The 23,287-nt window shown below is 44.0% G+C and overlaps 1 protein-coding gene across 1 annotated transcript in view; it reads right to left on the bottom strand.

Annotated features, from left to right (window-relative positions):
- Nucleotides 1-2,844: 2,844 nt before the first annotated feature.
- The window catches only part of LOC124043263 (polypeptide N-acetylgalactosaminyltransferase 12-like), a 32,106-nt gene continuing 11,663 nt past the window's right edge, over nt 2,845-23,287 (bottom strand). Inside the window, exons 2-10 of the mRNA XM_046361649.1 lie at nt 17,087-17,256; nt 16,219-16,408; nt 13,897-14,082; nt 13,577-13,694; nt 12,230-12,406; nt 8,668-8,799; nt 8,274-8,387; nt 5,779-5,937; nt 2,845-4,208 (exon numbers count right to left, since the gene is read on the bottom strand). Of these exons, the coding sequence (XP_046217605.1) occupies nt 4,068-4,208; nt 5,779-5,937; nt 8,274-8,387; nt 8,668-8,799; nt 12,230-12,406; nt 13,577-13,694; nt 13,897-14,082; nt 16,219-16,408; nt 17,087-17,256 (1,387 nt within the window). The 3' untranslated portion in view covers nt 2,845-4,067. The remainder of the gene's footprint in view (nt 4,209-5,778; nt 5,938-8,273; nt 8,388-8,667; nt 8,800-12,229; nt 12,407-13,576; nt 13,695-13,896; nt 14,083-16,218; nt 16,409-17,086; nt 17,257-23,287) is intronic.

The raw sequence follows: 23,287 nt of genomic DNA, 5'->3' as shown, positions 1-23,287 counted from the left end.
AGAACGTTACAGTCTCTGATGTCCCTCTGGAATGCTACCCTTGCTCGGATTTCATCAACCTTGTTGTCAAGAGACTGGACATTGGCGAGAAGAATGCTGGGGAGTGGTGCACGACGTGCCCGTCTCTGGAGTCTGACCAGAAGACCGCCTCGTTTCCAACTTTTACGGAGTCGTTTTTTTGGGTCGCCGAATGGCATCCATTCCGTTGTCCTGGTTGAAAGGCAGAACACAGGGTCCGCTTCGTGAAAGTCATATTCTTGGTCGTACTGATGGTGAGTTGACGCTGATCTTATATTCAGTAGTTCTTCTCGACTGTATGTAAAGAAACCTAAGATGACCTGTGGTAATAATGTAAGATATAACACGTAAAAAAAAAAACTGCATAGTTTCCTAGGAACACGAAGCGAGGCGGCCATCTCTGTCGGCGCCGGAATCAGTTGTGTTGTGACAAGGTAGGGCTGGTATACAGAAGATAGCACTATTTGGTAAAATACCAAGTCCATATTATGGCAAGAACAGATCAAATAAGCAAAGAGAAACGACAAGTCCATCGTTACTTTAAGACATGAAGGTCAGTCAATACGGAAAATGTCAAGAACTTTGTGAAAGTATCTTCAAGTGCAGTCAGAAAAACCATCAAGTCCTATGATAAAACTTGCTTACCTGTGGACCGCCACAGGAAAGGAGTTACCTCTGCTGGATAAGTTCATTAGCGTTAACTGCACCTCAGTTTCCAGCTCAAATAAATGCTTCACAGAGTTCAAGTAACAGACACATCTCAACATGGTTGAATACCTGTAAATAAATCACTACTAAAGCCACCAATAAGAAGAAGAGAATTTCTTGGGCCAAGAAACATGAGCAATGGACATTAGACTGGTGGAAATCTGTCCAGAGGTGGGTGAATGGATGATCTCTGCATGTGTGGTTCCCAACGTGAAGCATGGAAAAGGAGGTGTGATGTTGTGGGGTTGCTTTGCTGGTGACACTGTCTGAGATTTATTAAGAATTCAAGGTAAACGTAACCAGCATGGCTACCACAGCATTCTGCCGTGATACCCCATGCCATCTGGTTTGCCCTTAGTGGGGCTACAGTGGGGCTACATCTGTAGCTCAGTTGGTAGAGCATGGCGCTTGTAACGCCAGGGTAGTGGGTTCAATCCCCGGGACCACCCATACGTAGAATGTATGCACACATGACTGTAAGTCGCTTTGGATAAAAGCGTCTGCTAAATGGCATATATTATTATTATTATTATATATTTTTCACCAGCACAATGACCCAACACACCTGCAGGCTGTGTAAGGGCTATTTGACCAAGAAGGAGAGTGATGGAGTCCTGCATCAGATAACCTGGCCTCCACAATCACCCAACCTCAACCCAATTAAGATGGTTTGGGATGAGTTGGGCCTCAGAGTGAAGGAAAAGCCGTCAACAAGTGCTCAGCATATGTGGGAACTCCTTCAAGACAGTTGGAAAAACATTCCAGGTGACTACCTCATGAAGCTGGTTGAGAGAATGCCAAGAGTGTGCAAAGCTGTCATCAAGGCAAAGGGTGGCTATGTTGAAAAAAAAAAAAATAAAATATACTTTGATTTGTTTAACACTTTTTTGCTTACTACATGATTCCATATGTGTTATTTCATAGTTTTGATGTCTTCCATATTATTCTACAATGTAGAAAATATTAAATATAAAAGAAAAACACTTGAATGAGTAGGTGTGGCCAAACTTTTGACTGGTACTGTACATGTCATAGAACACTGTGAAGAGAAACAAAACAGAATTGCATAGTGCATATATAGTATGTGAAAGTGGAAGAAGTTACTTAACAGAGGTTGTGTCCCCTATGGGCCCTGATCAAAAGTAGTGTACAACATAGGGAATAGGGAGTCATGTGGGAGGCATCCAGAGTACTGTGTCCCATACAGACAGAGAACATCTGGACAGCTTGCAGAACATCCCACTTTATGATGTACAATGATAGAGAAGCCCCACCCTATTCTATGACCTGTCAGAAAGATACTGTTTGTGTGTGGGTGTGTCACCGCTGTGTACCCAACATCCACCAAAAATGCAATGACTATGTGACCACACACATCCACACTTCTAGGCTAAATAGGGATCAATACATCCACAATTGGTCATAACCTCCTTGCCTAAGATATCAATCTTTCATACACATAGGCTATATCTTTTGACACCTTGTGCACTATAACTGTAGGGAATAAGTGCTATATTTTGTCTTTAAATCTTTTTTGATATCTATTTTTGCATCAGGTAAGGGAGTTATTCGGGGTAAAATCACCCAATTGATGGCCTAAATTAATGTTTCTTATTCAATGCCAACAATCGATGTCCTATTTATTGTTGCAGGAAATAGAGTCAAGTGGAAACAAACTGAGTAAATATCTAATTTGAAATAAACATGAATGTAATGAAATGAACAGACACAGTATTTATATATATATATATAGATATATATAGATATGTTTAGTTTTGGGTCATTCCACCAATTCGGCACCTTTTGATTTCACCTAAAGAGCACATGTTCAACTTCATAAAACACACGTTTTCCCATCTTAAGAGGTTAAATAAAAAAATGAATATAGTAAGTGTAAATAAAGTAACAGGGTTGACAGTAACCAGGTTAACGATTTCTTCTTAAATCACCATCAATCCTGTTGTGACAGGGGGAATGAAAGCTTGTTCTGTGCAACAGGGGGTGACAATTGAATGCAAGTCTTAAAAATTAAAAATGAAGATCTATGGGCAACAGGGTTGACGTTCTATAATCTACCCACTCAGTTTTCCACCACAAAACACTAGAGAAATGGCCAGAAAGAGTAGAACCAGCTTTTTAACTCTATGATTTGACAATTAGATGATCAAAAAAAAGGTAATGGTTTCACCATATTAAAACAAGAGTTATGTTCACAAAACAGGGTTGACCTTACAATGAGGGACAGACGTAAATGCATCACTAATAAAAATGAACCATGCACACACGTCACTGAGCTGAGAGCATATTGGTTGGAGTGGGGAAAAAGATCAGCACACAAGATGGAATCTTTGGCGCCCTCTAGAGGTTGAGTCTGAGCTATCCAGCTGCAATGTAATGCAAGTACATACTGTCACTCTGTCAAGAACACTGCAATGCCAAAAACATCCACTACCAGGGGCAAAGTGGTCCTGGGTTCAAGAGAAGGAGAGATGGAAAACAATGAAAGTGAGAGAGGGGAGGCATTAAGGCAATCTCCATTTTGAAGTAGTACATTTCCTTCTAAACTATTTGCTGTTCCCTTCTGATGACATGAATCCAACAGGGTCACGAGGAGGGAACAGTCAATGAAGTTGGAAGTCCCACCCAGTTGACGACATTAAATTGGTGGAAGCTCTCAATGGTGTTGCCCATGTAAATACGACCTTTTGGGGCCTCTATCATTCTCTATGGGTGTTACCCCATTGAAGTGAGTGGACACAGCCCTTAACCATTGAAAAACAAGAAAAAAATAACTTAGTGTACTGTAAATCACTTTGGATAAGAAGATTACTTAAAATTACTTAAATGTAAATGTAAATAACAGCATGAACAATTGCAACAGTTGTCATTAAATCCCTGGATGTAAAACTGTGTTTGAAAACCCAAACAATGTTAAAAAAAATAGAAAGATTGGAGAAGCAGATATGTGGTATGTGTTAATATCAAATATCAAGCGTTGTCGAGCAAGCACAAGGTTGTGCATAGATACAGGAGGTAAGATAGCGGTTCCTGCTTCACCTGACTTGGGTAATATTCATTAGGGCACAACGATTCAAAACAGTGTGCAACAGAAAACAAAAACAAGTGATTCCAATTGCACTAATTCAATTAGCACCTCCCCGTTTCAGCAAGTTTTTTTTCTGTTTAGTTCCTAGTGAAAACGACCCAGGCTATCTCCACAGCATAGGGACACTGGACCTGAGTATGGGTCTTGGGGCCTCCATCCCTCTCCCTCAACTACAGGATATGGGTTTGGTTGTCCCTCCACCCCAGTGTTAAGAGATTTTGTCTGGCTCGCTCCACTATTCCCCCCTCTCCTCAAAGAACCACTTCTGGTTGGCGTGGTCCGAGCAGGGCCGCAGGGCGGGGGCACGGCTGCCGTTGTCCGACCCGTCCACGGCCTGGACACACTTCTGGGTCATCATGTGGTAAAGGGTGCCGTCCTATTGGAGAAGAGGGATTTAGAACATGTCACCTTTATTCATACAGGTTATTGAAATACAATCTCTTTTACAAAACAGACCAAATGGACCACTAGTATAGAATAGCCCTTCAGGCCTGTTACCTAATGCTGGTCTTCATCCTTGCCTTCCAACCAGCTAATATCTACCTGAGCAACCAAGTGTGTGGACTCAATGATAAATGAGCACCAAAGGGATATTAACAGCAGTAGGACTGCATACAGCCCTGGAGGAGTGGACTTGTAAACCACTGGTGTGTAGACTACATGCAGGAACACCAGAGACTACAGACATTACAGAGAGGGGAGCAGTGCAGTGTGAAAACAGTAATATCACAGTACATTGAAATAATCATGTTTGAATATGGAGAGAGAGGGCCAAGAAATTGTCCCCCTGCCTTCTGTTGCTTGCTCTCTCTCCCAACCTCTCTTCCTCGCCCTCTCCATTTAGATAGAATGCTTTAGCTCCAGCTATATAGATGGCTACACTGAACACATAAACAACCAAGTATGCACACCCAGACAATAGGCTACCTCAATGTTCTATGATCCATTGTGTACGAACTGCTACATCAAAGCTATCCGAAAGACATTATTAGATTATGTGACCTCTACTACTCCATAGAAAGACTATGGGGATTTGATTTACTAAAGTGACACCCGGTTGATTCTGTATCTGAGGGGAGTTGGAGTCTGTGGAGGCTAAGGCAATGGTGGGTGGGTGAGAAGGAGAGACATTTTATGAGGATGCTGAGAGAGAGAGAGAGCACTGACAGTGTGAAAATTTGAGAACTGTGAAGGAGAGAGAGATATCACTGAGAGAGAACGAGAGAGACGAGAGCTGAGGGCTTAATGTCAGTGTTTGTCAAAGATTTCCTGTGAGCATGCTCTGAAGGCATCGAGGCCGCTCCGACAAGAAACTCAACGTCACACACACAGAACACGAGTGATTAGTGAAAACCAACATTTAGCTACACACTTCCTGTATAGGTCCATGTGTGTTCCTCTGGGTGTTCCACAACGCACTCCACTCTCTTTTCTCCACCCTCTTCAGAGGAGGGTGGTGGGCGGAGATATAGGGGGACTGGTTCATTGTAATGGCTGAATGGTATTAAACATATGGTTTCCTTGTGTTTGATACCCTTACATTAATTCCATTACAATGAGCCTGTCCTCGTATATCTAAAGCCTACGAGCCACCACTGTCCTTTCTAAGCCACCCTTTTTCTCTCTGGCCCACACTATCCCTCACCTTCTTTCTGTTACCAAAACCTCCCCTATTCCCAACCCTCCCCCAAACCACTTCCTCTGCTCCCTGTTTTCCTGTCCCAGTTCCTTGTCGTTAAAGTCTGCATTTCCCTCAAAAATGACCATACTTCCCCTCCTCACCTCCATCCCATCCTACCCATTCACTTGAAGACAAGCTCTTGGCTCCATCCCAAATGATACCCTATTGTCTAAACAGTGTAGAAAATAGGGTGCCATTTTGACCAGGGCTCTCATATATAGGGAATAGGTTACCATTTAGGATGCATAGTCCCTTTCCCACTCACCTCTCTGAGGACAAATTTCTGGTCCTGTGGCACAGGCTGCTGGGGATTCTTGCACAGGTGCACAGTCAGGTAGGTGGAGACGGCGTCCCCCACAGCGCACCCTGCTGGCTCCCTGGTGTTATAGCGGATCTCACTTCTCTTACTGGAGTACTCAAAGAACTGCAGCAGGAGAGACGTAGGGTGAGACCAGCAGAGTGAGACGTAGGGTGAGACGCAGGGTGAGACCAGCAGAGGGTGAGACGCAGGGTGAGACGCAGGGTGAGACCAGCAGAGTGAGACCAGCAGAGTGAGATGCAGGGTGAGGCGTAGGGTGAGACGCAGGGTGAGACCAGCAGAGTGAGACGCAGGGTGAGACGTAGGGTGAGACGCAGGGTGAGACCAGCAGAGTGAGACCAGCAGAGTGAGACCAGCAGAGTGAGACCAGCAGAGTGAGACCAGCAGAGTGAGACGCAGGGTGAGACGCAGGGTGAGACCAGCACAGTGTGGGCAATCTGGGCAGTGTAGTGTGAGTTTTGTTGTGTCCATTTCAGTTGCCAGTACAAAGTAAGGCACCACAGTGGATACACAGAGGGGTGCTGAAATAACAATGCCAACTTGTAAGGGGCTCAATGTAGCCCACACTGGATATCACTTTTGTACAATACCTCTCTTTATTCTTTGGGTGCAAAAATGATGTTTTATTGGTTCAACGTACCAAACAAAGACTATTTAAGTTTAAGGTTGAGCGTGATGGTTACTGCTTTCATCACTATCCTTTCAGTCCAAATTCACAAAGCAATTTTAAACTTGTCAACGTACATTATCATCTGAAGCCATGAGACAAACACTCTTTCCACTATCCACATGCTGTCTGCCAGGCCCAGGCAAAAGCCAAATAACCACTAAGCCATGAAAAGGCTATTGGCCATGAAAGCCCTGTGAGCATTGTTTACCATGACAGCTGTAAGCTAGCACACCAGTGTATGGACCACTACTTAATGTTGGACATGGAGAGTAAAGATGGAGTTATAACAACCTGGTTTTAAATGAAGGACAAGGAGAGTAAACATGGAGTTATAGCTACAGTTGCTAAGTTATAGCTAAGTTTACAAAGTTTACAAACAGCTTGGAAAATTCCAGAAAATTATGTCATGGCTTTAGAAGCTTCTGATAAGCTAATTGACATCATTTGAGTCAATTGATGGTGTACCTGTGGATGTATTTGAAGGCCTACCTTCAAACCCAGTGCCTCTTCGCTTGACATCATGGGAAAATCAAAAGAAATCAGCCAAGACCCCAGATACAAATGGTATACCTCCACAAGTCTGGTTTATCCTTGGGAACAATTTCCAAATGCAATTATACACACCATGGGACCACACAGCCGTCATACCGCTCAGGAAGGAGACGCGTCCTGTCTCAGAGATGAATGTACTTTGGTGCGAAAAGTGCAAATCAATCCCAGAAAAACAGCAAAGGACCTTGTGCTGGAGGGAACAGGGACAAAAGTATCTATATCCACAGTAAAACGAGTCTTATATTACATAACCTGAAAGGCCGCTCAGCAAGGAAGAAGCCACTGCTCCAAAACTGCCATAAAAAAGCCAGACTACGGTTTGCAACTGCACATGGGGACGAATATCATAATTTTTGGAGAAATGTCCTCTGGTCTGATGAAACAAAAATAGAACTTTTTGGCCATAATGACCATTGTTATGTTTGGAGGAAAAAGGGGGAGGCCTGCAATCTGAAGATCACCATCCTAACCGTGAAGCACGGGGGTGGCAGCATCATGTTGTGGGGGTTCTTTGATGCAGGAAGGACTGGTGCACTTCACAAAATAGATGGCATCATGAGGCTAGAAAATTATGTGGACATATTGACGCAACATCTCAAGACATCAGTCAGGAAGTTAAAGCTTGGACGCACATGGGTTTTCCAAATGGACAATGACCCCAAGCATACTTCCAAAGTTGTGGCAAAATGGCTTAAGGACCACAAAGTCAAGGTATTGGAGTCGCCATCACAAAGCCCTGACCTCAATCCTATAGAAAATTTGTGGGCAGAACTGAAAAAGCGTGTGCGAGCAAGGAGGCCTAAAAACCTGGCTCAGTTACACCAGCTCTGTCAGGAGGAATGGGCCAAAATTCACCCAACTTGTGGGAAGCTTGTGGAAGGCTACCTGAAACGTTTGACCCCAGTTAAACAATTTAAAAGCAATGCTACCAAATACTAATTGAGAGTATGTCAAATTCTGACCCACTGGGAATGTGATGAAAGAAATAAAAGCTGAAATAAATCACTCGACTGTTATTCTGACATTTCACATTCTTAAAATAAAGTGGTGATCCTAACTGACCTAAGACAGGGAATTTTTACTTGGATTAAATGTCAGGAATTGTGAAAAACTGAGTTTAAATGTATTTGGCTAAGGTGTATGTAAACTTCCGACTTCAACTGTACCTGGTTTTAAATGAAGGACATGGAGAGTAAAGATGGAGCTATACTGTAGTTACCTGGTTTTGTCCCATGCCATGACAGGGGTAGAGGATGATTCGGTGGCCCACCAGGTTATGGTCGTCAGGAGGATTGTAGTCAAAGCAGTAGCTGGACATGCCTCTGTTCTTCAGCTAGAGGGAAACAACATGCAGATGCCATTGGTATAGTACAGATATGAGTATGGGGAGTCAAGAGAAAGTTCAACATTGTCTATGATAACTGACATTTGAGTGCACTATCCCTTTAATAAAAAAGGTTCATGTGGTGCCAATGTGAGGTTCATTAAGGCACACCGTAGTATAGGTAAACGATAACAAGCTTTTCTTACAGGACAAGTTCAGATAGTTTCAGTCTGTTTCCATTTGCCAAATGAATTTGTCCCTGGAGACAAAATGGCAGCATTCTCCTCACCATTCCAAACGTCCCAGGCCTGTCCTCAGGAACGTGGATATCAGGATAGATGTTCTCCAGGTACCACTTGAAGTCCTTACATCCTAACTGGGTCCTGAGCTTCCTCCTGTCTGTCACATCCCCAAAGGCCTCCTGACAACAACAACAACAACAGCACAAGAACCTTTAGTTACACATTTCTTTCCAATTTATGAACTAGAGTCTTCTATAAGCATAGACAGGACTAGCCTGGGTACCAGTTATCATTCCACTCCTTGCCATGCTAAACATGACACAGAGTAGAATGTTAGAAAAACAGCTTCTGGATTTCAGGCTAAGACAGAACTTATTCTTTACCTGAAATGTAAACATCTTATTAGAAGGATTGTGCATCATAAAAGGGTATTTATTTTGAGCCAATGCTGATATGAGTTCAGAAATCAAATGTGAAACCGACTTCCTGTCTGTTTGAGTCTCTGGGTATATTGTGTGCAATGACAGACAACAGCACCATATATGGTTTTTCAAAATGTTTACATCTCTCTCTCTCTCACACTCCTCTTCTGTTGCACACAACCCCAAATCACACATAATCACTTCCACCTGCCTGTGAACCACTGCATCCTGCATCCTGGTCACTATTAAAGGAGAGTTCACTTAAAACATGCATAATCATCAGTGTGTGCTCTCTACTGCTCTGTATCTTGAAAACTTGACATGCAACATTTTGGGGGATTGTATTAACAGTGGACTAATAAACAAAATGCTACAATTTGTGTGTGATTGATCCCTTTAAGCAACCTCTCTAGGGTATGTGGGACGCTGGCATCCCACCTGGCCAACATCAAGTGAGATTGCAGAAATACTCATTATAGAAATTCAGAAAACAAAACATATTTACATAGGTTTAGATTAACTTCTTGTGAATCCCAACCACGGTGTCAGATTTCAAAAAAAGCTTTACGGCGAAAGCATACCTTACGATTAGTCAGAAATAGAGATAAAATTAATCCTTTACCGTTGATGATCTTCATATGTTTGCACTCAGAAGACACTCATTTACTCAATAAATGTTCCTTTTGTTCGATAAAGTCTCTTTATATCCAAAAACCTCAGTTTTGTTCGCATGTTTTCTTCAGTAATCCACAGGCTCAAACGCAGTCAAAAAACAAACAAATCGTATCCGTAAAGTTCATAGAAACATGTCAAACGATGTTTATATTCAATCCTCAGGTTTTTTTATAGCCTAAATCAAATCAAAACAAATTTATTTATATCGCCCTTAATACATCAGCTGATATCTCAAAGTGCTGTACAGAAACCCAGCCTAAAACACCAAACAGCAAGCAATGCAGGTGTAGAAGCAATAATGTTGTCAATATCAAAGGTAAATAAGAAAGGCACTCTCTTGGGATTGTGCATGAAAAAGCTCTGTGACACGGTCGGTTCCATTCATTCAGACTGGTCTTACTCCCTCATTTATCAAATTACAAGCCTGAAACAATTTCTAAAGACTGTTGACATCTAGTGGAAGGCATGGGAACTGCAATTTGAGTCCTAAGTCAATGGATACTGAAATGGCATAGAATAGAAAACTACAAAACTACTTTTCACCTGCCAAATCAGTTATGTTATACTCACATACACTATTTTAACAGTTTTGGAAACTTGAGATGGTTTTCTATCCAAATCTGCCCGAGTAGCAGGCCATTTAATTTGGGCATGCTTTTCATACAAAGTTCCAAATGCTGCCCCCTACCCTAGAGCAGTTAACACAAATAAATGTTACAGTCCACAGCACCATCCACAGAATTCTAATATCATCATTAGCATTTCTAATTTCTGCATGGTGGTTTACTGTGTTTTACCACTCCAGAGGGGTTGTTAGGTGTGAGCTATGGTCCACAGAGGAACATCTGTTTGGAGTCAAGCCCCTGTTGGAGGGGGGTGAGCAATGCCTCAGGATGATGGATGCGAGCAGCACGCCTGAACACAGCTCTAATTGGTTGCTCATCAATTTATTTAGACCCAAGAGAAGGAAGTGATCAGTCATGGGGAGACGGGGGAGGGGTGGAATTAGCATGAGGGGAATAAGCACATTTCTGGAAAACCAAGGAATTTTGGTAATGTAGGGAAATTTTGCAACCCTACTCACTTCTGCTACAAGTAGTGATAGGCAGGTTTCAACTGGTGTGAATTAAAAGTTGAACAGGAAACAACAAGTACATACTGAGAGATATTAGAAAACATCACATTGCTTGACAAAAGCTTTATCAACACGAGTCACTAGATTCTTGAGAGCAATTGTCTCATATTGTGTACTACTGAAAATTGGCAGAATGGCATATTCCCCTTCTGAATAACAGGCAGAAATCAAAGTCTAATACATTTGACTTCTGTTAGTAAACCTCCAACAAACAGAGCAGAGAGAGAAAGAGAGAAGAATATTGGAGAGAGAGACAGTGAAAGAGAACAAGAGGAGAGAAAGAAAGAGCTAGAGAAAGAGAGAGGAGAGAGAAAGAAAGAGAGCGAAAGAGCTAGAGAAAGTTGTAAGTCGCTCTGGATAAGAGCGTCTGCTAAATGAGTTAAATGTATGTAAATGTAAGAAAGAGAGATGTGGCAGAGGAAGAGAAAGACAAAGTGATAGTGGGTCAGAAAAAGACAGAGGAAACAAGAGACTGAGTGAGTGAGTGAGTGAGTGAGTGAGAGTGAGAGTGAGTGAGTGAGTGAGTGAGTGAGTGAGTGAGTGAGTGAGTGAGTGAGTGAGTGAGTGAGTGAGAGAGAGAGAGAGAGAGAGAGAGAGAGACTGAGTGAGTGAGTGAGTGAGTGAGTGAGTGAGTGAGTGAGTGAGTGAGTGAGTGAGTGAGTGAGTGAGTGAGAATGGGTGTTTGTGCAGCGGATAGTGTTCTGCCTTGCACTTCTCACTTGGCAGTTAGCACATCCACCTCCTCTCAGAGAGATGAGTGCCATCTGATCTGTGTTCAGTCCAGAAGGCCATTCCCTTTAATGACACATGGTACCCTGGCAGGCCTCGGTTCAAACCCTTTTAGGGTTTGCTTTAGCCTCCTTCAAGTGCCAGATGAGCGGCCTTTGCACTTTTGCAACTATTTTGTTGGTTTCATTGTGACACCTCAGCTGTGCCTGATTGAGCTTATATGGAAACATGTTCTTTTATTTGAACCTGTTGGCAACCTGGCACTTGGGTTTTCCCAGGACGGAGCGTCTCTGACTCACTGAGCTGTGCCTCTCGATGGTAATCTCACACCTTACGGAGTGTCCCCTCGGGTGTCCCTTACGTCCTAATGCATCACAAGTGTCACTCAATCAGGAGAGCATTTACAGAGCAGCCCGCGGGGAGCGGTGTGTGTCCTCAGAGGTGAAAAGATGTGATTAATCAATCATTCTGATAGGCCTCTAGTCTACAGTCAGGGAAAGGCATGAGGGCATTTGATCAATACTTTTAAAGCTGTGCCTGCACAATATTACCACCTCCCCTACAGATCCTAACCAACAATCTCAGCACCATAAACTTTCAAACTCTGCAGTCACACATTTTTCTATTCCCTGTTCAGGGCTGGCCTACCAGGCGAGCGTGGGGGTTACGGTGGTAGTACAACTCCTTGTACTCGTCCATCCAGACCTCGGCAGCACGCACGCTGTTGGCCAGGGCCTTGCTCCGCGTGTAGGGGGCCTTCTTGGGGAAGACGTGGCCCACGTGGGAGCAGGGGTGGATCTCCAGGCTGCCCCCACACTGCCAGATCTAAAGAACAACAACAGCAGGAGCAACACGAGAACATTATTAGCTACACACCATGATTCAATCAGGCAGCACAATGAACAGCCTTGTGTCTTTTTAAAATGGGAGGGAGTTCTGTTGTGGCGGTTTTGTTTTCTATCTCACAGGAAGTAACATTATCAAGAAAAACATGAGCTCGATGCTGGTTTCAATTCTTCAAAATGGGAAACTTTATTGACTGTGAGAAAGTTTGGTCCAGAGTTCTTTAACGTGATTTTGATTAGGTGAATCCAGGTGAAAGCTATGATCCCTGATTGATGTCACTTGTAAATTCACTTCAATCAGTGTGGATGAAAGGGAGGAAACAGATTAAAGAAGGATTTTTAAGTCTTGAGTCAATTGGGATATGGATTGTGTGTATGTCTTTTTCCACTCAACAGTTTCCTGTGTGTATCAAGAATGGTCCACCACCCAGAGGACATCCAGCCAACTTGACACAACTTTGGGAAGCATTGAAGTCAGCATGGGCCAGCATCCCTGTGCAACTCAATATTAGGAAGGTGTTCTTAATGTTTTGTAAAACTCAGTGTATAGTGAATCACCACACATATTTCACAACGATATGGTGACCATCCGTTACAGGATTCCAGTGAGTTTTTAACTTATGACAGCAATGTCAGAAAGAAGCCATGGATAAACAGCATAGAGTCCTGCAAACACACACATATCACACAAAGTACACACAGATCACACAAAGTACACACATATCACACAAAGTACACACAGATCACACAAAGTACACACAGATCACACAAAGTACACACAGATCACACAAAGTACACACAGATCACACAAAGTACACACAGATCACACAAAGTACACACAGATCACACAAAGTACACACAGATCACACAAAGTACACACGTATCACACAAAGATCACACAAAGTACACACAGATCACACAAAGTACACACAATCTCACACACACTGTCGCTCACACACACTCTTACCTACACACACACACACACACACACACACACACACACACACACACACACACACACACACACACACACACACACACACACACACACACACACACACACACACACACACACACACACACACACACACACACTTTGTTGCTCAGACACTATGCTCACAAACTCTCTCTCTCTCTCACACACACTCACCCTGAATGAGAACTCTAGGTTCTCTCCTCCCCACACCTCCATGCCTGTGTCATACGTTCCCAGGTAATGGAAATAGTTCTTACTGACAGCAAACAGCCCTCCAGCCATCGTAGGAGACCTGAGATCAAAACACACACAGCTTACAGAGCAGATCTTCAAAACGTGTTCCATAATTATCATCAATTATACAGTATATGGTGTCTTTAACAATTGTTGATCTCTAATAATATGCATGTCATTTTAAAGTACATCTTGATAGTTTGTTTAGGATTGGACTATTTCTCACTCCGATACACTGGGGATTTTAGGGTACCACAGACCTGATGACATCGATGGCAGAGCGTCTGTGTTTCTGCTCGTACTCTGGCACCAGGTGCCAGGTGAAGACCAGCCGCCAATCAAATCCTCCGATATGGGGTTCCCTAGAGTTGCCTAGATACTGAAAAGTGTTCCAGTCAATGACATCGATGACGGGACAGACCACAGCCGATGGCTTCTCCTTTATCCTGGGAGGAAAAGGAGAAGAATGCAGAAGTAAACATGGGAGGTTGCAGTGTAACAGGGTTATAACAGGGTTATAACAGGGTTATAACAGGGTTGGTGACAGGTAGCAGGGGTTCACCCTATAACAGGGTTATAACAGGGTTGGGCAGCAGGCAGCAGGGGTTCACCCTATAACAGGGTTATAACAGGGTTATAACAGGGTTGGGCAGCAGGTAGCAGGGGTTCACCATATAACAGGGTTATAACAGGGTTGGCGACTGGTAGCAGGGGGTTGCAGTGTAACAGTGTTATAACAGGGTTGGTGACAGGTAGCAGGGGGTCTCCCTATAAAAGGGTTATAACAGGATTATAACAGGGTTGGTGACAGGAAGCAGGGGGTCACCCTATAACAGGGTTATAACAGGGTTGGTGACAGGTAGCAGGGGGTCACCCTATAACAGGGTTATAACAGGGTTTATAATAACAGGGTTTGGTGACAGGTAGGGGGTCACCCTATAACAGGGTTATAACAGGGTTGGTGACTGGTAGCAGGGGGTTGCAGTATAACAGGGTTATAACAGGGTTGGTGACAGGTAGCAGGGGGTCACCCTATAACAGGGTTATAACAGGGTTGGTGACAGGTAGCAGGGGGTTGCAGTATAACAGGGTTATAACAGGGTTGGCTGCAGGTAGCAGGGGGTTGCAGTATAACAGGGTTATAACAGGGTTGGCTGCAGGTAGCAAGGGGTTGCAGTATAACAGGGTTATAACAGGATAATAACAGGGTTGGGCAGCAGGTATTAGGGGTTCACCCTATAACAGGGTTATAACAGGGTTGGCGGCAGGTAGCAGGGGTTCACCCTATAACAGGGTTATAACAGGATAATAACAGGGTTGGGCAGCAGGTAGCAGGGGTTCACCCTATAACAGGGTTATAACAGGGTTATAACAGGGTTATAACAGGGTTGGCGACAGGTAGCAGGGGGTTGCAGTGTAACAGGGTTATAACAAGGTTGGGTGGCAGGTAGAAGAGGGTCACCCTATAACAGGATTTAAACAGGGTTGGTGGCAGGTAGCAGGGAGTTGCAATATAACAGGGTTATAACAGGGTTATAACAGGGTTATAACAGGGTTGGCGGCAGGTAGCAGGGGGTTGCAGTGTAACAGGGTTATAAGAGGGTTGGCTGCAGGTAGCAAGGGGTTGCAGTATAACAGGGTTATAACAGGGTTATAACAGGCTTGGCGGTAGGTTGTAGCAGTATAACAGGGTTATAACAGGGTTATAACAGGCTTGGCGACAGGTAGCAGGGGGTTGCAGTGTAACAGGGTTATAACAGGCTTGGCGGCAGGTTGCAGCAGTATAACAGGGTTATAACAGGGTTATAACAGGCTTGTCGACAGGTAGCAGGGGGTTGCAGTATAACAGGGTTATAACAGGGTTATAACAGGCTTGGCGGCTAGTTGCAGCAGTATAACAGGGTTATAACAGGGTTATAACAGGGTTGGCTGCAGGTAGCAGGGGGTTGCAGTGTAACAGGGTTATAACAAGGTTGGGTGGCAGGTAGAAGAGGGTCACCCTATAACAGGATTTAAACAGGGTTGGTGGCAGGTAGCAGGGAGTTGCAATATAACAGGGTTATAACAGGGTTATAACAGGGTTGGCGGCAGGTAGCAGGGGGTTGCAGTGTAACAGGGTTATAAGAGGGTTGGCTGCAGGTAGCAAGGGGTTGCAGTATAACAGGGTTATAACAGGGTTATAACAGGGTTATAACAGGCTTGGCGGCAGGTTGCAGCAGTATAATAGGGTTATAACAGGGTTATAACAGGCTTGGCGACAGGTTGCAGGGGGTTGCAGTATAACAGGGTTATAACAGGGTTATAACAGGCTTGGCGGCAGGCGTCAGGGGGTTGCAGTATAACAAGATTATAAAAATGAAAAAAATATTTAACCTTTATTTAAATAGGCAAGATTACAGGTTTGGGATTGGTGAAAAAGAGGATTAGTGGGGAAAATAGTTCATGTAGCTATACATATCCACAGCAGCATGATGCGTACAACTGCAAGGTAGAATGAATGGAGGGAGGCACTACTGTACTACAGTCCCACAATTAGACTGAAGAAGAGCAGTCCTCACCTGGCCTGCTATGGGGTTTCTCACCTGTGGAGCAGGGGCTCCAGCCAGCCCTCGTGACATTCACAGTGGCAGTCCAGGAAGGTCAGCACGTCACCCGTGGCAATGGAGGCCCCCAGGAGCCTGGCCCGTACCAGGCCCTCCCTCTTCCTGGCCCGGATCAGACGCACCTTCTTCAAGCTGGAGATGTAGTTTTCCAACGGCTCCTTCAAATGAGCTGCGGTGGAACAAAAAGGGCTGCTGTTTACATTTCATGATTGATGGAAAGCAAGATTGTACATTTCCTCGACTGACAAAGAAATGTAGGTATGTGTTATGTTACCACAGCGTGGTTCAGCTAATAGGTGTGCCTGAACTTTGTGGTTAATTGGTAATTAATTAAATAATACAACCAACTGCTTGACAGAAATCTTATAAAATATTTCCAGTGACTCACTTGGCCAATACTTCGTCATGAGAGGGTTAAATAGTGACCGATGGGCAAGGCTGCATGTTTACCAACTGGCATTCAAAATGATTGAAATGTATTCAATGGGATAGTTCACTCAAAAACTGTATTTTGTATTTTGTTCATTAGTCTACAAAAAACGTTGCCTGTCAGAAGTCAAATTTTCAAGAAAGAGCACTTTCAGTACAGAGCAAAAACTGTGCACTAAACCTGTGACCTTAACATATTGAATGTCATATTCATCAGATATTGTCTCTCATTTGCTTTGACAGGCAGAATGGCATATCATGTCTACTCTAGCCAAGCCTGTCTGTCCATCAGGGTCTCAGAGTAGGAGTGCTGATCTAAGATTTTGGCTTTTGAAATCACAATTAACACAAATTGCATGGACAGGGAGGACCTGATCCGGGATCAGCACATGCATGCCATGTATGTCTATGATTGTACCTCTGTCACTATAGTCGTCCACCAGCACCACCTCTCGTAGCAGTAAGTTAGGTGATGTCTCCAGGACACTGTGGACAGTGCGTAGCAGCGTGGACCATGCCTCATTGTAGAAGGCAATCACCACTGAGGTAGATGGCAACCTCCTGTAGTCATACTTCAGGTCCTTACAACTGGAGAAGAGAGAAACATATCACTTGTTATCGATCTGTAGCCTGATCCCAGACCCGTTTGTGCCATCATGCCACTCATTGGCACTCAATGGTTGAGAATGGCACTGGAGGGGATGGCTGCCGTTTTATGGGCTCCCAACCAACTGTGCTACGGTAGTAACCCACCTCTAACATCCATTTCTACTGGCTAACTTGAAATCACTGGAAAATAAACTGGATGATCTTCGTTCGAGAATATCCTGCCAACGGGGCATTAAAAACTGTAATATCTTATGTTTCACCAAATTGCGGCTGAACGACAACATGGATAATGTACAGTTGGCTGGGTTTTCCGTTAATCGGCCCGACAGAACATCTACGTCTGGTAAGATGAGGCGTGGGGTGTGTTTCTTTGTCAATAATAGCTGGTGCACGGAGTCTAATAGTAAGGAAGTCTCGAGGTATTGCTCGCCTGAGGTAGAGTACCTCATGATAAGCTGTAGACCACACTATCTACAAAGAGGGTTTTCATTTATATTTTTAGTAACCGTCTATTTACCATCATAAACCAATGCTGGCACTAAGACCGCACTCAACAAGTTGTATGAGGCCATAAGCAAACATCCAGAAGTGGCGTGCCTAGTGGCCGGGGACTTTAATACAGGCAAACTTAAATCAGTTTTACCTCATTTCTACCAGCATGCCACGTGCGCAACCAAAAGGAAAAAACTCTAGACCACCTTTACTCCACACACAGAGACACATAAAAAGCTCTCCCTCGCCCTCCATTTAGCAAATCTGACCATAATTCTATCCTCCTGATTCCTGCTTACAAGTGGAAAAAAACTACTAAAGCAGGAAGTACCAGTGACTCGCTCAATACGGAAGTGGTCAGAAGACGCAGATGCTACGCTACAGGACTGTTTTGCTAGCACAGACTGCAATATGTTCCAATGGCATTGAGGAGTATACCACCTCAGTCACCGGCTTCATCAATAAGTTTCATCGATGATGTCGTCCCACATGGACCTTATATGTAAAGGCGTTCTTCGTTTGTCGAAAGAGAGTCGGACCGAAATGCAGCGTGGTTGTTACTCATGTTCTTTAATGAAGAGAATGACGATACATGAAATAACTAAGTAAATACAAAAACAACAAACGGAACGAAAAACCTAATACAGCCTATCTGGTGAACACTACACAGAGACAGGAACAATCACCCACGAAATACAAAGTGAAACCCAGGCTACCTAAATACGGTTCCCCATCAGAGACAACAAGAATCACCTGACTGATTGAGAACCGCCTCAGGCAGCCAAGCCTATACTAGACACACCCTTAATCAACCACAATCCCAATGCCTACAAAAAAACCAATACGACAATACAATAACCCCATGTCACACCCTGGCCTGAACAAATAATTAAAGAAAACACAAAATACTAAGACAAAGGCGTGACAGTATATACATACAGTGCCTTGCGAAAGTATTCGGCCCCCTTGAACTTTGCGACCTTTTGCCACATTTCAGGCTTCAAACAAAGATATAAAACTGTATTTTTTTGTGAAGAATCAACAACAAGTGGGACACAATCCTGAAGTGGAACGACATTTATTGGATATTTCAAACTTTTTTAACAAATCAAAAACTGAAAAATTGGGCGTACAAAATTATTCAGCCCCCTTAAGTTAATACTTTGTAGCGCCACCTTTTTCTGCGATTACAGCTGTATGTCGCTTGGGGTATGTCTCTATCAGTTTTGCACACCGAGAGACTGAATTTTTTTCCCATTCCTCCTTGCGAAACAGCTCGAGCTCAGTGAGGTTGGATGGAGAGCATTTGTGAACAGCAGTTTTCAGTTCTTTCCACAGATTCTCGATTGGATTCAGGTCTGGACTTTGACTTGGCCATTCTAACACCTGGATATGTTTATTTTTGAACCATTCCATTGTAGATTTTGCTTTATGTTTTGGATCATTGTCTTGTTGGAAGACAAATCTCCGTCCCAGTCTCAGGTCTTTTGCAGACTCCATCAGGGTTTCTTCCAGAATGGTCCTGTATTTGGCTCCATCCATCTTCCCATCAATTCTAACCATCTTCCCTGTCCCTGCTGAAGAAAAGCAGGCCCGAACCATGATGCTGCCACCACCATGTTTGACAGTGGGGATGGTGTGTGCAGGGTGATGCGCTGTGTTGCTTTTACGCCAAACATAACGTTTTGCATTGTTGCCAAAAAGTTCAATTTTGGTTTCATCTGACCAGAGCACCTTCTTCCACATGTTTGGTGTGTCTCCCGGGTGGCTTGTAGCAAACTTTAAACAACACTTTTTATGGATATCTTTAAGAAATGGCTTTCTTCTTGCCACTTCAATAAAGGCCAGATTTGTGCAATATACGACTGATTGTTGTCCTATGGACAGAGTGTCCCACCTCAGCTGTAGATCTCTGCAGTTCATCCAGAGTGATCATGGGCCTCTTGGCTGCATCTCTGATCAGTCTTCTCCTTGTATGAGCTGAAAGTTTAGAGGGACGGCCAGGTCTTGGTAGATTTGCAGTGGTCTGATACTCCTTCCATTTCAATATTATCGCTTGCACAGTGCTCCTTGGGATGTTTAAAGCTTGGGAAATCTTTTTGTATCCAAATCCGGCTTTAAACTTCTTCACAATAGTATCTCGGACCTGCCTGGTGTGTTCCTTGTTCTTCATGATGCTCTCTGCGCTTTTAACGGACCTCTGAGACTATCACAGTGCAGGTGCATTTATACGGAGACTTGATTACACACAGGTGGATTGTATTTATCATCATTAGTCATTTAGGTCAACATTTGATCATTCAGAGATCCTCACTGAACTTCTGGAGAGAGTTTGCTGCACTGAAAGTAAAGGGGCTGAATAATTTTGCACGCCCAATTTTTCAGTTTTTGATTTGTTAAAAAAGTTTGAAATATCCAATAAATGTCGTTCCACTTCATGATTGTGTCCTACTTGTTGATTCTTCACAAAAAATACAGTTTTATATCTTTATGTTTGAAGCCTGAAATGGCAAAAGGTGGCAAAAGGTCGCAAAGTTCAAGGGGGCCGAATACTTTCGCAAGGCACTGTATCTCAACCAGAAGCCATGGATTACAGGCAACATCCGCACCGAGCTAAAGGCTAGAGCTGCCGCTTTCAAGGGGTCGGACACTAATCCGGACGCTTACAAGAAATCCCGCTATGCCCTCAGACGAACCATCAAACAGGTAAAGCTTCAATACAGGACTAAAATTGAATCATATAGAATACAGATTACCAGGACATGTACTCATAGCATGCGCGGACCAACTGGGAAGAGTCTTCAACCTCTCCCTGACCAAGTCTGAAATACCTACATGTTTCAAGCATACCACCATAGTCCCTGCACTCAAGAAAGTGAGTAACCTGCCTAAATAACTACCACCCCGTAGCACTCACATCAGTAGCCATGAAGTGCTTTGAAAGGCTGGTCATGGCTCACATCAACACCATTATGCTGGAAACCCTAGACCCACTCCAATTCGCATACCGCACCAACAGATCCACAGACGACGCAATCTCACTCGCACTCCACACTGCCCTTTCCCAACTGGACAAAAGGAACACCTATGTGAGAATGCTGTTCATTGACTACAGCACAGTGTTCAACACCATAGTGCCAACAAAGCTCATCACTACGCTAAGGACCCTGGGACTAAACACCTCCCCCTGCAACTGGATCCTAGACTTCCTGACGGGCCACCCCAGGCAGTAAGGGTAGGCAACAACACATCTGCCACACTGATCCTCAACATGGGGGCCCCTCAGGGGTGCGTGCTTAGTCCCTCCAGTTTACCCTGTTCACCCATGACTGCTTGGCCAAGCACAACTCCAACACCATCATTAAGTTTGCTGACGACACAAAAGTGGTAGGCTTGATCACCGACAACGATGAGACAACATATAGGGAAAAGTTCAGAGACCTGGCAGTGTGGTGCCATGACAACAACCTTTACCTCAACGTGAGCAAGTCAAATGAGCTGATCGTGGACTACAAGAAAAGGAGGGCTGAACACGCCCCCATTCACATCGACAAGGCTGTAGTGGAGCAGGTCGAGAGATTCAAGTTCCTTGGTATCCACATCACCAACAAACTATCATGGTCCAAACACTCCAAGGCAGTCGCAAAGAGGTCACGACAACACCTTTTCCTGTCAGGAGACTGAAAAGATTTGGCATGGGTCCCCAGATCCTCAAAACGTTATACAGCTGAACCCCTGAGGGCATACTGACCGGTTGCATCACCGTCTGGTATGGCAACTGCGGCAACTGCTAGGCATCCGACCGTAAGGCGCTATAGAGGTTAGTGCGTACGGCTCAGTACAACACTGGGGCCAAGCTTCCTGCCATGCAGGACCTCTATACTAGGCAGTGGCAGAGTAAGGCCCAAAGAATTGTCAAAGACTCCAGTCACCCTAGTCATAGACTGTTCTCTCTGCTACCGCACGGCAAGCGGTCCTGGAGTGCCAAGTCTAGGTCCAAAAGGCTCATTAACAGCTTCTACCCCCAAGCCATAAGACTGCTGAACAATTAATTAATCAAATGGCCACCCGGACTATTTACATTGACACCTCCCCCTTTGTTCTACACTGCTGCGTCTCGCTGTTTATTATCTATGCATAGTCACTTTACCCCTACCTAGATGTACAAATTACCTAGACTAACCTGTACCCCTGCACATTGACTCTGTACCGGTACTCGCTGTATACAGCCTCGTTATTGTTATTTTATTGTGTTACTTTTTATTAATTTTTTAACTTTAGTTTATTTAGTAAATATTCTCTTAACTCTTTCTTGAACTGCATTGTTGGTTAAGGGCTCGTAAGTAAGCATTTCACAGTAAGGTCTACACCTATTGTATTCGGCGCATGTGACAAATACAATTTAATTTGATTGTCATTGGCATGACAAGGAGTGGAATTAGAGCACAAACAGGGCTGGTACCAAAGATAATAGATCTGGGCCAGTATTCAAAGTGTTTAAAGCTGAAATTAGACAGACAACTCAATTCTGATCTTTTCACATCAGATCGTTTTCAGAGCTGATCTTATTGGTCAAAAGACCAAAATTTCTTTAAACTGAAATATCACATTTACATAATTATTCAGACCATTTACTCAGTACTTTGTTAAAGCACCTTAGGCAGCGATTTCTTGGGTATGATGCTACAAGCTTGGCGGGGAGGCAGGGTAGCCTAGTGGTTAGAGAGTTGGACTAGTAACCGGAAGGTTGCAAGTTCAAACCCCTGAGCTGACAAGGTACAAATCTGTTGTTCTGCCTCTGAACAGGCAGTTAACCCACTGTTCCTAGGCCGTCACTGAAAATTAGAATTTGGAGGGCTGAACAGGCCGCCAATCACATCAACGATGCTGTAGTGAAGCAGGTCGAGGGATTCAAGTTCCTTGGTATCCACATCACCAACAAACTATCATGGTCCAAAAACTCCAAGACAGTTGCGAAAAGGTCACAACAACACCTTTTCCCCTCAGGAGACATCAGCCTCCTAGGTAAAATACATTTAAAAAACACCTGTATTTGGGGAGTTTCTCCCATTCTTCTCTGCAAATACTCTTAAGCTCAGTCAGGTTGGATGAGGAGCGTCGCTGCACAGCTATTTCCGGGTCTCCGCAGAGATGTTTAATTGGGTTCAAGTTCGGCCACTCAAGGACATTCAAACTTGTCCCGAAGCCACTCCTGCATTGTCTTGGCAGTGTGCTTAGGGTCGTTGTCCTATTGGAAGGTGAACCTTCACTCCAGTCTGAGGTTCTGAGAGCTCTGGAGCAGGTTTTCATCAAGGATCTCTCTGTACTTTGCTCCGTTTATCTCTCCCTCGATCCTGACTAGTCTCACAGTCCCTGCCAATGAAAAATATCCCCACAGCATGATGCTGCCACCACCCTGCTTCACCGTAGGGATGGTGCCAGCTTTCCTCCAGACGTGACGCTTGGCATTCAGGCCAAAGAGTTTAAGAATATTTGGATTCATCAGACCAGAGAATCT

This window comes from Oncorhynchus gorbuscha, linkage group LG09, assembly GCF_021184085.1.
Source record: "Oncorhynchus gorbuscha isolate QuinsamMale2020 ecotype Even-year linkage group LG09, OgorEven_v1.0, whole genome shotgun sequence".
Taxonomy (NCBI): Eukaryota; Metazoa; Chordata; class Actinopteri; order Salmoniformes; family Salmonidae; genus Oncorhynchus; species Oncorhynchus gorbuscha.
This window is presented reverse-complemented; position numbering and strand designations above follow the sequence as displayed.